Here is a 16095-nt window from a genome sequence, read left to right on the forward strand (position 1 = left end):
TATATATATATATATATATATATATATATATACATATATATATATATATATATACATATATATATATACATATATATATAAAAGACTTGCAGCTCACTCAGGAGGGCTGAATACAAATATACTCTCCACATTTGTCCCATTCTAATTTGTAAATTAAAGTAACTTTGAAGACAAAGCCTAACTTTCTTTCTACTTCCCAATTAGACTCTTCTTTGTGTTGCCACTTCACATAAAAGAAAAATAAAATACATTGAAGTTTGTGTTTGTAATGTGTCTTAATGGAAAAGAGTGGGTTCGATTCTCAACCTCCCGGCCTTTTATTGCATGTCGTCCCCTTCTCTCTATGCCCTTCCTCCTGTCAAGCTACTGATAAATAAAGGCTACTGGTGCCGCAAAAGCTTAAACCAAGCGTTTACACTTCTCCCACACACTTATTAGCTTTAAAATTGTGACAGTGGGCATGGAAAAGGCATAAAGAGGTCAGAAAAGGCCTCAGTTCGCTCCCCTAATAAATGGATTTCCAGGGAATGACGACCAGAATGCGATAACCCATTCCAGCAGACCAAAATGTCTTATCTACTTCCTTCTTTTCTCTTTATATGCAAAAGATTTCACACACAGACGCATTCAGGCAACGGCTGATTTAAACTTCAAAGGTTTGAAGCGAGGGGAGTGGAGAGGGAAATTTCTCTCAATAGGAGACAGGGAGTTTTTAAATTTTTTAGAGCTCCATCTTGCCAACATTAGGCAAAGATGCTACAGTCAATTCTATGAAATGTATGTGAATATTCCCACAGTGCGCTTTGAATAAAACATTTCGCTCTTGGCTAAGGCAACAAAGAAGGTTTCTGGGATGTTTGTTTCACCTGCGAGTTTTCATTAGAAACCGTTGGCTGATTAATGTTTAAATAAAGGAAAAAACAGCAAAGAATGAGAAACCGACAACTAAAAGAATAAGAGGACAGAAATGCGGAGCTGAAAACAGCACAGAGGTAGAGGAATTACATAGCTCAGAGGAAACACACAGTCTGTTAGCCATCAGTCTTTCGCCACACTGGGCTGTGTCAGGCAAAGTGTAAAATCCCAACAAAATGGATGGCAACAGGTAGCAAACGTGTCCTCTACATCAAGAGGAGCCTCTGGGCTTGAAAACAACTGTCGACATCAAAGATACGGCTAGCTTAGCCTTTCACTGAGTACTCTGTCTTCAAAGACGGATGCTGGAATTGTGGGTGAGGGTCAGCCTTCTTTCTTGTTTGTTTCTGTAGAATAAAGACCTGACCCAAGGCTCCCTCCCCGGTTCTCGAGGAACCTGCTTGTCAAACATTGGCTGAAATATTGATGAGGAAGCGACAACAGAGCAACCTTAGTCGTCTGACCAAACTGCTACTCGTGTAGCCCAACACAGATATCACAGACAGTTTTGTTTCCCCACTGACACGGAGAGGAAAACGGCAGAAATACGGATGAAGGAATTACATGCACAGCTATGGCTAGGCAATATGGCTTCAAAATAAAATATCCGATTTTATTAAACAAAATCCAATTCATTTATTTATTTGTTTTCTCCTTTTGCTCAAGCATTTCATCTGGGAGTTGACCTGACTTCAAAGTGCAACTGAAAACAAGCTGTGAAACATGCTTGGAAAACAGGATGGCAGGTCCTGTCATTGTAAACAATGAGAATATAACAAAATATGAAGAAGAATCAAGAGAAGAACCAAATATAACAAAATGCTTACTGCTGGTTGTGTTACACAATGAGCTAAGAACAGGCTTCACTTCACTTTTGTAACTTTAAACTGACTCGAAAAACAATAAATGAATATATTAAACTGTCTCGTATTGTGGTAAAAATAGGTTTCCCCTTTAAAATATTTTCACAATATAGTTTCCTAAACATATTCAGCATTGCTGAAATATTCTCTTTGTGGAAGCCCAATGAGTGCATTTGCAAAATAAAACCTCAGTTTTCCAAAAACTAAATCTCGATTTTCCAAAAATCAAATCTTAATAAACTGTAACTTCAAATTAATCGATTAAATCAATTTATCACCCAGCCCAGTTCACAGCTAACTTCTTTTTGCCTGAAACATTTCTGGAGTTGTGTAAGCTGTGTAAGAATTGACTGTCATTGATTTAGTTTAATATTTAAATTGTATTCCCTTTGACAGACAAGCTTTGTTGTCGTGGAATAACCTCTTAGCATTTTACTGGTGGTAGCAGAATTGTTTATCTGCCTGGTTTATGCGTCTATATTTTTGAGAGAACACAATGTTCCCTTTGAGATTTATTAGGAACATGTTTGAAATGTTACTGTATATTTTTGGCATGTTGAGCAAAATGTTGGGCTTCTTGCAGAGTTTGAAATGATATGCATGTCACCCTACTGTTTTCCTGATAAGCGCTAATTTACACTTAGCGCGGCCTTCATGCATCTTTTTGGAAAGATTGGTTTCATTTAGACAAATAAATGTTGGAATTCAATTTTTGGTCCACGTAAAAACCGAATGGGAAATTGTAATGAATAAATAAATAAAACACTACTCTTCCCAGGTATTAATGGAGAAAAAGTATATTTCCAGAAAATAGGCTATGAAAATTTAAATTTTTAATTTTACAATGTCTTAAACACCTTCAATGCTGCTCATTCAAAATGATTGAGGATCTTAAAACTTTAAATGCAGTTTAATTACATGATATGTTATTTATGAGAAAGAAAACAGTGAGTAGGAACTTTTTCAATCAGTCTTGAATGTCTCAAAGTACAGCCAAAAATTTTTTTTTCTAATTTGATTTAGGTTTAATGCACTCCTGAGTCTCAGGACAAAAATGTCCACTTCCAAGAACATTTTAGAACTGCATATTTGTCCTTAATGACTTAAGAGGCTAATACATGAAAATGAGCTGAATTAGCAATGTGACTTTTTAAAAAAAAAAAAGAGTAAACATGCTAGGGTTAGCATAATATTCTATAATATACATTTATTGAATATTCAGCTTTCTTAAACGCATTAAAAGTCTGGGCAGCAAAATAGATCAGAGACTCAGGTTGGGATAAAAACTTAAGTTACAGCTCTGGGAAAGTCATTGGTAAGTTAACAAGGGGTAAAAAAAACATAATACTAATATGTAATACTGATGAAACACTGTAATTTTCTGTTCCACTAATAGAATAACGTATCATATAAAATCACTGATTATCCTAGAAATGTTTGATAGGCAATTCAATCATAATTAATATGAATTTGAATGTATGTGTTTTTTTTTTTTAAAGCTACTGAGTTTTATAGCACTGATTGTAATAAAGCATCAGGCTGTTATTCGGTATCTGAAATCTCCTGGACCATTACTGGGAAAATCTCGATTAGGATGTCCATAGTTTGAGGAATCTGCTGTGGCGTCCAACAGGCAACCAAATGAGTGAGGGTCCTGTTTCACACAATACGCCACGCAGACTCATTAGACTCTTAAGTTACCAAAACTTCAGTGAATTTGGTATACCTCGGTAACACTACCTGGCTCACGACTCTGGAATCAATGGTTGTGTGTCCTAATCGGACCACAGTGATTGTGTTTGAATAATTCAACATATCTGCATATGATTTTAACAAATAGGAAATCAACTTTATGGATGCTTGAAGTTATTTAAGTAATTTCTTCAACAAAGAATTTCTTACACAACTTAAACTCAAATGAACCACTGAAACTGAAATCTTTAAAACCTAAATTTGTGTTCAATTGCAGGTGTAAAAAAAAAATCTACAAATCCAATTACTAAGACATTGCAGGTTTAATCGAGCTTGACATAAACTTTGTAAAACCATTGTTGGAATTATTGTCTTTATTCCCTTCTATGCAGACCAGCGTAACCAAAACACATTAGATCTCGACATATAGCAGGCTTTCTTATCTGTAATAAAATATCATAGGGACATAAAATATACCCTGTACTTAGTGAACTTTAAAGCCCTGCTAACATGGCAACATATTTTGGTTGAAATGGTTGGTTGCACCTCTATAATTTGTCGACACCACAATGGGGCACAATTTCTCTGACAACGACATGATTTAGAAACGGGCTTCATTGTCGTGTACACAGGAAAAACTGAATCTGTTTGTCTGGGGAAGCCCTGACATCACTGGGCATGACTGCAATTATTAGAAATGAATGCACATGTGCACAGCATAATGGATGCTGACCAGTTCATAGTAGTGTTTATTATTCAAAGTCAGCAGAAGCAACAGTTGGATCTTGTCGTATGTGGATATGAATATTTCAGTCATAGCATTTCCACAAGTTTTATTTAGCGGTGGTGCCTTTTTAAGCAAGAAGTGTTTGTTACAATGTGGACGTCTTTGAGTTTCAAAGAACCTAGCGCTTCCTAGTGGTGTGGCAGGGTAATTAATCTGTTTTTAGCATTTCTAAAAGGGTGTTGTGCACGGAGATTACAAATAAAATGTGTCCATGTAGATGTGTTATCAGAAAATGAAAGAAGAATCCCATTTTTAACGGACTGTTGTCAAATGTACTGATGAAACCCAGAGGCTGCAAAAAGATGCACGCCCGATGGTGCAAAACTTTCACTCCTCATCCACACATTCTGGCACTTGGTAAAGGTGAAAGCGCCTTGTGTAAATTGTCACATTGCCTCATCAAGAAAATAAATAAACAAAGAGGGTGCTAAGCCAGAGAGAGGACAGATAGTGGGATTGATGACTCTCAATTAGAGTAGGCCCAGTGGTCGGGCTAATGCCATAATGATTTATCCATGGTGCGCTGCTGCCTTTGTTGATCAACCTGATATATGTTAATCCAAAGCTCAGGCATGATCAGAATCCAAAACAAAAGACTCTGCGAAAGGGAGCTTAGCAATGATGCTACATGAAAAGACACAGGCACGGCGCGGATACGAGGGGAGAACGATTCAAAAACATCAAGAATAATGGCTGCTGTGTTTGGATTAAAGAGGTTATGTAGCACATCACCAGTATTATAGATGCATCTGTGTCAAGGACATGTTTGTGTTTCTGAAGACGAGAGAATCACCTTTATTTGCGGGGGCTGTTGGGTTTCTGTGGATAATATGCCGAAACATAATGCCACATAGAAACATTATTGAAAACTGAAATGATCTCCTTTATCAGTGTTAACAGGAACGTAAGACATTACCCTCAAATAATCATCATCTTTTTAGACGACCTGAATTATCTAATGTCACATGCTGGCGTACTTATTTGTAATGCTCATGTCCACACGTACAATGTCTGAGGCCGGCTCCAGCGAATACTGCGAGGACAGACTGTCAAATTGTCAGCTGTATCGGGACTCTCTCTGAGAGGTTTTGAGCCCTGGTGTAACACTATCTGAGAGTCTGCGTTTCAGCAGACTTTGCCTCAGGGAATTGCTCACAGTTCATAGCTCCATGACAAGTACGGCCCAGAGGCACAAAGTAAAAAGAATAAACCAGAGAGAAAGAATGTACTGGTGAAGAGGACTGTTCTTCAATATGTAAACTTGAAGTTGAAGAAAAAAAAAATCAATCATGTGAGTCCCAAAGTCCTGTCATCGTAGGCACGTTTAATTGTAATCTAAAATCTCCATAATCGCTGCATCTGACAACAAATGAAAAGGCCAGAAAAAAAACGTGAATTAATTGAAATAAATGAAAAAGGAAGGACGAATGACACAAGAACATGGAATCAACTGAACACTGGCATATATGTGCCATTCAGAGTAACAATGCTTGGTTCTACTTTTTAAAGATTTAATCAGCATGTGAGATGAAAGCCTTTATTGTGGATTACCACTGGTTCCAGTGAAATTCTCTCACAAACATTTTTAATGAATATGTTTTCTTCTGGTGGAAAAAATACAAGGTTTAGTTTCATTGCAATGTTTGAAGTTGTTGAATACTGTTAATCAAAGAAAGACAGTCTGCTTTTAAGACTGGGTTTGAAAAGTAAATTTTTGACTAAACTTACCGTAAGACTCAGGGTTTTCCCTGATCATCTCTGTCTATGCATCTTTTTTGGTGTCTCCATTTTCCTCAGATTTAGACATATTAGTCTGACTCCTATTGAATACAACCACCTTGACAGCAAGTTTTATTCTGGTGATGATGCTTCGATCATAGGCCACCTTGTCTTCACAAAGTATTGCTGCCACCGTTCACTGATGGTATGATGAAATGGGTGGAGGCTTTTTTTTATATATACTTGAATAGTTTAGCTGTGAGTTAAACAGCAAACTTGTCAGTGTGGCACACTGGAGTGTCTGACGTGTGAGGATACGACATTATTCCCCAAAACAAAGCACAAATAGGCTCCTGAGCTTTAACATCACTATTGCAAACACATTCCAAAAGTGTGAACACAGCTTCACGTAGGAGCATGGCTTGTTACGATCTAACAACAGAAAACACATACGGCGCAAAAAACACATGTTCACACCTAGTGTGTTAGATTGGAGACCCACCAATAAATTTACAACATCCTTCCAGTTTAAAAGAGGAAACACATATTAAGCAAACATGGTGCCCTGTTTCCACTAATGAGAAAAGTAAAAATGCTGGGAAACAACGAAAGAAAATCATTTAAGACTATAAAATGGTTCAATATGTCACACTAAACAGGCTAATAATATCGTTGGAATGCAATATAAAGAGACCAAACCCCTCATAAACATATACAAGGACAAGTTCAACAGATTAAGTATAAAAGAGAGATCAATAAGCAAAAGAATACAGCAAAAACTGGCACTAAAGTACTGATCTTTGAGCTTTCAGCTGGATTTGCACAGAAAAAAGGGGTAAAATACCAAGTAATGTTAATCTACTACAGTAGATGGTTCCCTGTATTGTTCCAGGAACACTTTTGAACGAGAATTGTTCATAGGTGCACCCAAAAATGCTATTTCAATTATTTAATGGAAAGAATAAATGTGAAAATAAAAAAAATCTATGCTTGCATAACTCTTTTGGGTTGATATCCCTGTGGTGTGAATAATCACAGTTTGAAAGTATTTTTGGAAAGCACAGAGAACATGTCCTCCAGATGAAAGAAAGAAGCGATCATAATGGTGGTTAAAGGTGCCGATTTGAAGAGTCAGCATCCGCTGCGTTACGTGGGCACATTAGTGAGCACTGCATGAGTAATTTATTGGTGTGTAATAATACATAAAGCTCACAAGATGAGACAGGAAAAAGGGTTTCACAAGAATGAGACGAGATTTTTGTTACTTTTAAAGGAAAACCTGTAACATTTCACAAACCCTTCAATATGTCTGAAAAAATCTATAATCCCTGTAGAATATTCCGGTCCAGGTTTGTCTTGTCCACACATTGTGGTTTTTTGCTTGTCTAATTCTAAGGTGGTCCTAAAGCCAAAAAAGCTTTGAAAATGCACCCTTTCTGTGTTTTCACAAATAGAAAACAGTTTCCTAAATCTCAAACTGTGTCCTAAAGACTCTGTTTAGTGTTGACTAATTGAACTTTGATCAGTCCAATAATTTGGATTTTTTTTAAAGACTTTTGTAAGTCTGTGCTGTCCACCAGCCCGAATAAAAGCCTTTTTCAGTAGACTCTGTCAACAAAACGGGACAATTGAAAAATACTTCCTACCTATCTCAAAATAAGGGTCCAATTTCAATTCAGTTCAGTCAAGAATTTTTATATAACATCAAAAACATATCGTCTCAAGGCCCTTTACAAAGTAATTTCTTTTGAATCATCCAGACTGATTGGTCAAAATGTTTCTATCCTAGGAAACCCAGCAGATTGCATCAAGTCATAGACTTGCAGCATTCACTTCTCCTGGATGAGTGCATAGCCACAGCGGACAGTCAACTTGCATTGTGATGTTGACTTTGCAGCAATCTCTCATACTGAGCATGCATGTAGCGACAGTGGAGAGGAAAACTCCCCTTTAACACGAAGAAACTTTCAGCAGAACCAGGCTCAGTGTGAACGGCAACTACCATGGATAAAGGATGTTAAGTATAAAGGACATACCACTGTATTTGGTGTCCATAGAACACAAAACATTTAGGAGACATTTACATGTTAGTTATGAAAAGGGCTTTTCCACAGAGTCTTTTACCTTGACGATAAACATTGAGTTATTATTATTTATTTTAATTTAAACCTTTGGATTTTCATATTAACTGAGGGAAGATTTAGTTTTTTCTAAAAAAAAAACTGGCAGACACCACACTTACTGTGTGAAGAAGCCTACCTGAGCTCAGAGTCATCAGAGTGAATGGTGACCGTCTGCGGTACGTTGAAGGGATTCTTCAGGACAAACTCCATGAATTCAGCAGAGCCCAGGCTCGCATAGAGGAGGTGCTGGGTGGTGATGGCCTGGCTCAGCATGTTCGCAATTCCCTCTGCCTTGCTGTACTCTTTGCTGGGCTGATGTTCTCCAACCAACCGAGCTGCTGGTTTGCGATCCTGATACACACACAGAGAAAAAAACACCTAAGGACTGATAAATGTTTCATAGTATCATCGACTATACGCTATCATCACCCAAAGAGATCTCTGTAGGCAAGGCAAATTTATTTGTATAGCACATTTCAGTACAAAGACAACGCAAAGTGCTTTACATTATTTAAACATAGGAAAATAAAAGCAAGTTGGAATAAAATGTAGAAAATTTTAAACAAAATAAAACATAGGAAACTGTAAACTAAAAGCAAATATTAATGATTTTAAAAACAAACTTAAACTAGTGATGTTTCAATAAACAGTTTAAGTAGAACAGTCAAAGTCAGACCAAATGTCTTTTTAATCTTGATTTAAACATTGATTTACACTGCTATGACAGTTCCCAGAGCAGCTTTATGATTAATCTTGATCTACTGTGCAGTGCTCTGGAGCAACAGATCATAACTTTAACACTCATGGCGCTGACTGTTCAGTTAATGACTTTGTAGAGGAAAATGTCATCACAACTGGTAGAAACAAAAGCCAAAGTGGAGCCGGTAAAGCTCAGGTTGCTCTGTATCAATAATTTTCTCTATGACCTTTCAGGGACCATTTCAAGACACATTTTAACACCTGACTGCTTCTCCTCTGATTGCGCTCTTTCTGCAGAACAAAGTGCTGTTTGGATAGTGCTTTGCACACAGTCAGGCTTAGTGCTGCAGACTTTGCTTCTCAGTCAAGTGTCTGGGATCAAAAAGTAGCTTTTAAAAACCGATACTTTTTGACAAAATCCCACTGATACAAACAATTACTCAGCAAAGAACAGGTATGTTTGGAATAGTTAAATACTAGATACATGCTTCCAAAAGTGTCACAATTTCATTTTTGACATTTTGAAAAATGTTTTATCCTTTGTTTATTTCTACTATCAGGCGATGTTCTGCCTAACCCAGGCTCTTCTCTGAAGGATAGTGGTACCCCAGAAAAAAAGGTGCATACAGACAACTGTACCAGGTAACCTAGTGTTGTCTCAAACTTGGTTGAGTAACTCATTCTCAGGTTGTGATATTGCCATCAACATTTACAATCGTTTCTGCTGCGATCCTCCAGGAAAGGTGGCAGTGTAGTCATTTATATAAAAAAACCATTTTTAATGCAACACTCCTCATTTCTGTATCTATTACCAAACAGTTTGATCTTTTTGGCATTGAAACTTGAAAACTTCAGCAGAGACAGTCCCCTACAGTCATGGGATGTTATAGGCTTTCCTCAGCCTGTAGCAACCAACGCTCTACGTTCTTTAAAATACTGTCATAGTTTGTGTTAGTGGGGGATCTAAACCTTGATTGGTTGTCATCAGCCTCAGGCAGCTAAACTCTATCTGTCATCTGCTGAATCCAAGCGAATTAATAAAAAAGCCCAACTCAGCCTGTCCAATTGTGAGTGGAAACAAATGTCCATCCTGGTTAATGTTGAGTTAGTTAGGAATTTTCTTCATTATGAATTCTTAAAGCTAATTAATAAACATGCTCCCACAAGTGAATTGTATGACACACATAACTCTGAAATTGGAAATTGGAAAGAGCTCATGCCTGGACCAAGGCACAAACAACTAAGATAAAGGCTGATTGGATTATTTTTCATCAGCTCTACAAGAAATGTACTCTCATAATTAAGAAGGCTAAATCTGGATTCTATTTATCTGAAACTACCAAGAGTCTAAATCAACCCAATCAATTGGGCCTGATAGTTATGGTACATTCTTTCTAAGTGCGGCTCCTGACTTAATGGCTCACCCTTTAATTTGCATTTTTAGGAAGTAGCAACACACAGCTACTGCTGCCCTAAAAGGTTTTCATGATGTGTTTGAGGCATTGGATTCAAGAAGCTTTTGTGTTGCTCCGTTTATTGTCCTATCAAACCATTTGATACTGAGGATCACAGTCTATTATCAGAAACTCTTTTTAAAAATAGCATCTCCAAAAAATCTGTCTCTTGATTTGCAGATTACTTGGCAAATAGGACATAGTGGATTCACATCACTGGAATTGGTTCCTCCTTTCCCGACGTCACAGAAGGCGTACCTAAAGAGTCAGTCTTAGGACTGATCCTGTTCACAATCTACATTATTGATCTGTGCTCCAACTTATCTAATGCCTACTGCCATCTTTATGCAGAATATTCTATAATTTACTGCTGTTCAAACTCAATCGTACAGGCATTTGAATATCTGCAGTCCACCTTTGATGCAGTGCAGATCTGTCAGGGAGCAATTAAAGCTGGTTTTAAATGCTCAAAGATCTTAAATATACACACTTGCTTGGTAAGAGCCAGGACACCTTGTGGCAAAACTAAATAGCCGGCAACCAATTGCTCACTGATTTATTTATTTTTCTAACCTACATGCTACACAATAGGTTCTTCCTTCAAGGCAAGGCAAGGCAAGGCAAGGCAAATTTATTTATATAGCACAATTCAGTACAGAGACAATGCAAAGTGCTTTACATGATTAAAATATAGGAAAATAAAACAGAATAAAAGCAAGTAGGGATAGTATAGAAACAAAAAAGAACATTTGAAAACAGTAAAACATTTTAACTTGAACATTCAAAGGCAATTCTAAACAAATGTGTTTTTAATCTCGATTTAAAGGAACTCAGGCTTTCTGCACTTTTACAGTTTTCTGGAAGTTTGTTCCAGATAAGTGAAGCATAGGAACTAAATGCTGCTTCTCCGTGTTTAGTTCTGGTTCTAGGTATGCAGAGAAGGCTGGAGCCAGAAGACCTTAGTGGTCTGGAGGGTTTATACGCTTCAGGAATAATTAATTGATGTACACGATCAGCGCCAATAAACTGACTTGGGCTGAAGAGGTCCCAAAGACACTTTTATACATTTTTGCCACATTTACTGTTATCTTCCCTGACACTGGAGTTTGCCAAAACAAAAGATAATCAGAAAATGGAAGTCAGATTGAATTTTACAGATACATCTAAAATCTACAACCAAAACTAGACCTAACCACAACTGCTGCATTGCTTCCCTTATGTACACATGTTTTTTTTATTCATCTGTTTCCTCAGGTAAAATACCGTTTAATTAAAACTGCCAAAATGTCTGAAGCTACTCACCAGTTACAAGTACCTGGGATTAATGGAAAGCTTTCTTTTAAAGTTCATCATAAATACTTTATTCAAAGTAAAGATGAAACTTGGTTTCTAGTACGTAAACAAGTGATGCTTTTATCCCTCAAAGCTCGGAAGCTTCTGATAACAGCCATTTGTCTGCCTGTGACTATCAACACTGTGTTCTTCCATGCTTACTACGTGCCACAATACACTGGGTAAAAGCAATGTCGTGTCAGTTTTGCTGTTGCTCAGCTTTACACAGAAGCACCTTACCGGTAGATTATGTGTAAAGTCTGACATTACCGTGACATCGGCTGCTTTTGTGTTTTCTTTAGCCTCCAGTCGATGCACAGCAGCCATGCAGTCCAGCTTCCGCCGCCCATTGTCGGTGTTTGGGTTTTGCACTTCGGGGGTGATGTTGTGAGCTCTGATCCGGTTTCTGTACAACAGCATCCGATCTCCATCCAGCCTGTGTTCTGGCACAATGTTCCTCGCTGCCAAATAAAAACAGGTAGCATTGATGAATTCATTGACTGGGAAAACATGGAATTTGGTCTCTCTTCCACTTTGACCATATGCTCTAAAAAAATCTCTCAATTTTCATGTTAAAAAAAAAATCTTTTATTTGTCTCAGATTATTCCTTTCACCTTCATGATTACGTAGTTTGTTTAATATCTAGTACTAGTCTAGCACTAGTCACAGAATTATGCAAAATATTTGAAATTATTTTAAACAAAGCTAAAACTTCCGTGTGTTTCTCTAAAAAGCGTTTTTTTTCCCCCCAGCAATTCCTAAGCTTGCAGCAATGTGATATTCTACATTTTAGCAATGGGGAAAATTAACCTAGACTCAGTGAAAGTAGTCATAAATCAAAAACCAGAAACGAGCAGCACAGAGAAGGAAGAAAAAAGGTACTTGGTGCATCAGTAAATGGTTTAAGGGGGAGGTGATGGGGGAAAAAAAGATGTAAAGTGGGCTTTTATTTAGGCTCTTCAGGAACATTACCTCCTGTGTTTGCTGTACACCAGACATTAGACCTTTACTAATTCCCCGCACACTCATCAGTTTTCTACAGCTCTCTCAGAACATCTCTTGTGCATTAACCCAGTTCTGTTTTGTTTTGTACAACTTGTAGAACAAACTTTTTAAAGCTTCTCCATTTGTTTGTGTTTTCTGCATTTGGAGTGTTTTTCTTTCTATTTTTTATGCCGCATACTTGCCGCATTTCTGCTCAGTGTGTTTTACAGCCTTTCTGCTGCATCACAAATAACTGATGAAGTGAAGATGTTTGCTCGCATTCTGCTGTCTTTGAACTTTTTGTCAGGTCTCTACTTTCAGGCAATTTTGAAGCAAACTTGTAAAATATAGCACCGTAGAAAATGCAAAGTGGAAGAATTTGAACAAGCTGATTATAAGTATTAAGTCTAAGGTTCAAGAGTTTCCCAAAAGGCTAGAAGTTTAGATCAGCTGGTATGGTAGAAACTGGCATAAGGAAAGGCTCTTTGATTGTTAATTTGAAAGGAACAACTTTCACAGCTAATTTGAAAAGAACTGTCAGAGAAAATCGAATATGCTGGTAATTTTTCTACAGAAAGAGATTTGGCTATCATAATATAAAGTTGTAATATTCTATTGTTGATTTTTCTTGTTAGCATCTTTAAGGGATAATACACATTTAATGTCCAAAACACATAAATTTCAACATTGAAATTGACAGAATCCTCCCACCAAAGTATAAAATATTGTATGTATATTCACTCCAAATGTTTAAATACTAAACCTAGAAAAATGGCTACCTGGCTGGATTCATTTCTGCTCTTGACTTTCTTTTTAACGAGGTGTCACAAGTAAGCCGGTTTACTAAGATGAACGCTAGAGGAGACGGAGCGTTCTGTTCAGCGGTCTCTAGACTCTCGAACTCTCTTCCTTTATACTCGAGATCGGTGGACTCAGTGGCCTCGTTTAAAAGCTACTCTAAAACATATATTTCTAAATCTGCTTTTTATGAACCAATCTTGTTTGTTATGTATTGCTGCGTCTTGTGAAGTACTTTTATATCTTGAAAGTCACTATATAAATAAAGTGTCCTTGTGTGCCAGTCAGTGTCCTCTGCAGTAACGGTTTCCCGTGTTGATGATGATATTACTGTTGTGAAGTTAAACCCTCACGGTTGAAACATGGACTGAACATAGATGGAAAAGTGACACTTGTAACAGCACTGGTGGATCAACTGAGCTCGGATGAATGCACATATCAGAGCGACAACATTTACCTATACTGAAGCAGAAATTAAAAGATCTGTATGATCACCTTCACAGTTTAAACATCAGTTTATATAAAAAAAAGGCATCCACGTTGTGGCAAAGTATGGCCAAATTTGCCTCGCAATGACACCGTTTTTTTTTGTTTTTTTTTTGCACTTGCAGGATCTATTGCAGTAAGACATTAACTGCTGTAACCGGACTGATACTCACTTTAAACGCATTAAGCTCTTCCTTTAAGCAGCATTTTTTTTTTTTTTTTTTTATATCGAGCTGGTACCAGCCTGTTCCTGTGAAGTTTCCATCTACTATTTCGGCACCTGTTGGGACTTCTCAGAGTATCCCAACTTCCTCCCTCCCCTTAAAAACATGCTCTTCCCATTTTTTAGTAATAGTTGCCCTTACAAGTTTCAACAATATGTTTGTGTTCGCCAAGTAATGGACTGGCAACATGTCCAGGGTGTACTCAAGACCCACACCCAACACAGTGGGTATAAAAAAAATGAAAGCTTCCTCAAAGCTAATAAACAATTACTGCTGACATTGTTATAGACTTGATCTATCCTGATTCAATTTGGGGTATTATAAAACTTTCCCTGTGAAGTATATTTCTAGGTTGTGTGCTCCCAAAGAAACGCTTTGATGTGTGCTATTCTTTTCTGTTCCCCCTCCTTGTATGACTCCTTATCCTTAGACATTTTTCCAAGTCTCATTATCAGAGCAGTATCAGGCTGGGAGCCAGTGGGCTAACCTGATAGTGTCTGGCTATCCTTCACAGCCACAAGCAGGAAGAACTGGGGCAGGAGAGTGACACACACACACACACACACACACACACACACACACACACACACACACACACCTCACCCAACAGTGGTGTGTGCTCACTCTGTCTTACTGTTGTGACCGGACTCCAGTGAAAGTAATTAGGTACACTGTTTGCTTAACTGGCACACCAAGGCGAGGTGAAGGAAGGAGAGAATGTAAAAGAGACAATAAGTGGGGTAGGCTACGGCGGGGAAGACATGTAAGAAACAGAGCAAACACTGACAAGCCTGTGTTTGCATAGCAACAAGAGGTGTGAGTAACTGATTGCAACAGTGTGTAAAGTGATTGTGACATGAACCTGCCCCTGAAACAATCAGAAAATATGTTTTATACACAGAGTCTGAGCTGCATTGAGCTTTTAAATGTAGAACGGTTCATCAGTGCTCCGGTCACGGCGACAAAAGCATAAATATTTGTGAAATGACATCCTTTCTGCAGGCCAGTCTGCAATTCTATACCTGTCAGATGCATTTTGTATCACACTAAGCAATTACACGCTTGTTTTATATGTCTTATGCGATACCTCCGACTCTGAGTGTGAGTGTGTTTCAGAAATAGTTAAAATTCGAGGCAAATTTACCAAAAGTAAACCAGTTGACTGATGATGGCTCGCTTAATTGAGGGAAAAATTGGTTTCCCCCTCTGTGTGCCTGTGTGCCGTTACTAAGGCCATGCTTGCACACACACACACACACACACACACACACACACACACACACACACACACACACACACACACAGTCAAAAAACACAAACAGGATTGTAGCTAACCACTAGAGATGCCTCTGCAAGCTCAATTAGCCTGAAAATTGAGTGGTTCGGTGGTGCAGCCAACAGAAAGAATGTGAAATGTATCTGGCTGAGCTGATCAAGGCGGCAGCAGCACGGTCAACGCCCAAATAAAACACACTAATTCCTCTGTGGCTGAGGCTCCACTCAAGCACGGGCTCAGACACACACTGACAGCTGAGGGTGGAAGCTGCAACGTGAAATGATCAGATTCAGAGTTGGACAAACGCACCTGTTATTGCATCAGCAGCCTTTCGCACTGAAAGTTGAGCAAAATCCATCCGATAATTTGACATTTTAAATAAAAACCATGTACGAAATAGCTTATTAAACAAACACAGGTGACACATTTACTGGTACCCTTAACGACCCTTCAAAATAAATGCAACGGGAAATGTTTGAGTTGATACTTTACTTGGTTAAGGTAATTACAATTCATAGAAACTTCTCATTAGTAACTTAGACTTCTTAGATGCTGGCCACTACGCTGGAAGAGTTCAGTCTGCCTCATCACAGGGTGATAAAAATAAAACTCTTCAACTTTCACTCTTAGAGAACTGCACCAGAGAGTGTCACCACAGGATGAGAAGGTTTCACAAACAGCTGTTAGACTCCGTCTACTGTATATTTGGGAGCGACGTAAGATAGAAACAAAGTTTTCTGGA

General features: G+C 38.0%; 1 protein-coding gene across 1 annotated transcript in view; it reads right to left on the reverse strand.

The window, feature by feature from the left end:
- Positions 1-16095, reverse strand: part of nphp4 (nephronophthisis 4) — a 293994-nt gene that overhangs the window by 25241 nt on the left and 252658 nt on the right. Inside the window, exons 19-20 of the mRNA XM_036133980.1 lie at positions 11855-12045; positions 8236-8450 (exon numbers count right to left, since the gene is read on the reverse strand). Of these exons, the coding sequence (XP_035989873.1) occupies positions 8236-8450; positions 11855-12045 (406 nt within the window). The remainder of the gene's footprint in view (positions 1-8235; positions 8451-11854; positions 12046-16095) is intronic.

The sequence above is a fragment of the Fundulus heteroclitus genome, chromosome 1 (assembly GCF_011125445.2).
Source record: "Fundulus heteroclitus isolate FHET01 chromosome 1, MU-UCD_Fhet_4.1, whole genome shotgun sequence".
Classification (NCBI taxonomy): Eukaryota; Metazoa; Chordata; class Actinopteri; order Cyprinodontiformes; family Fundulidae; genus Fundulus; species Fundulus heteroclitus.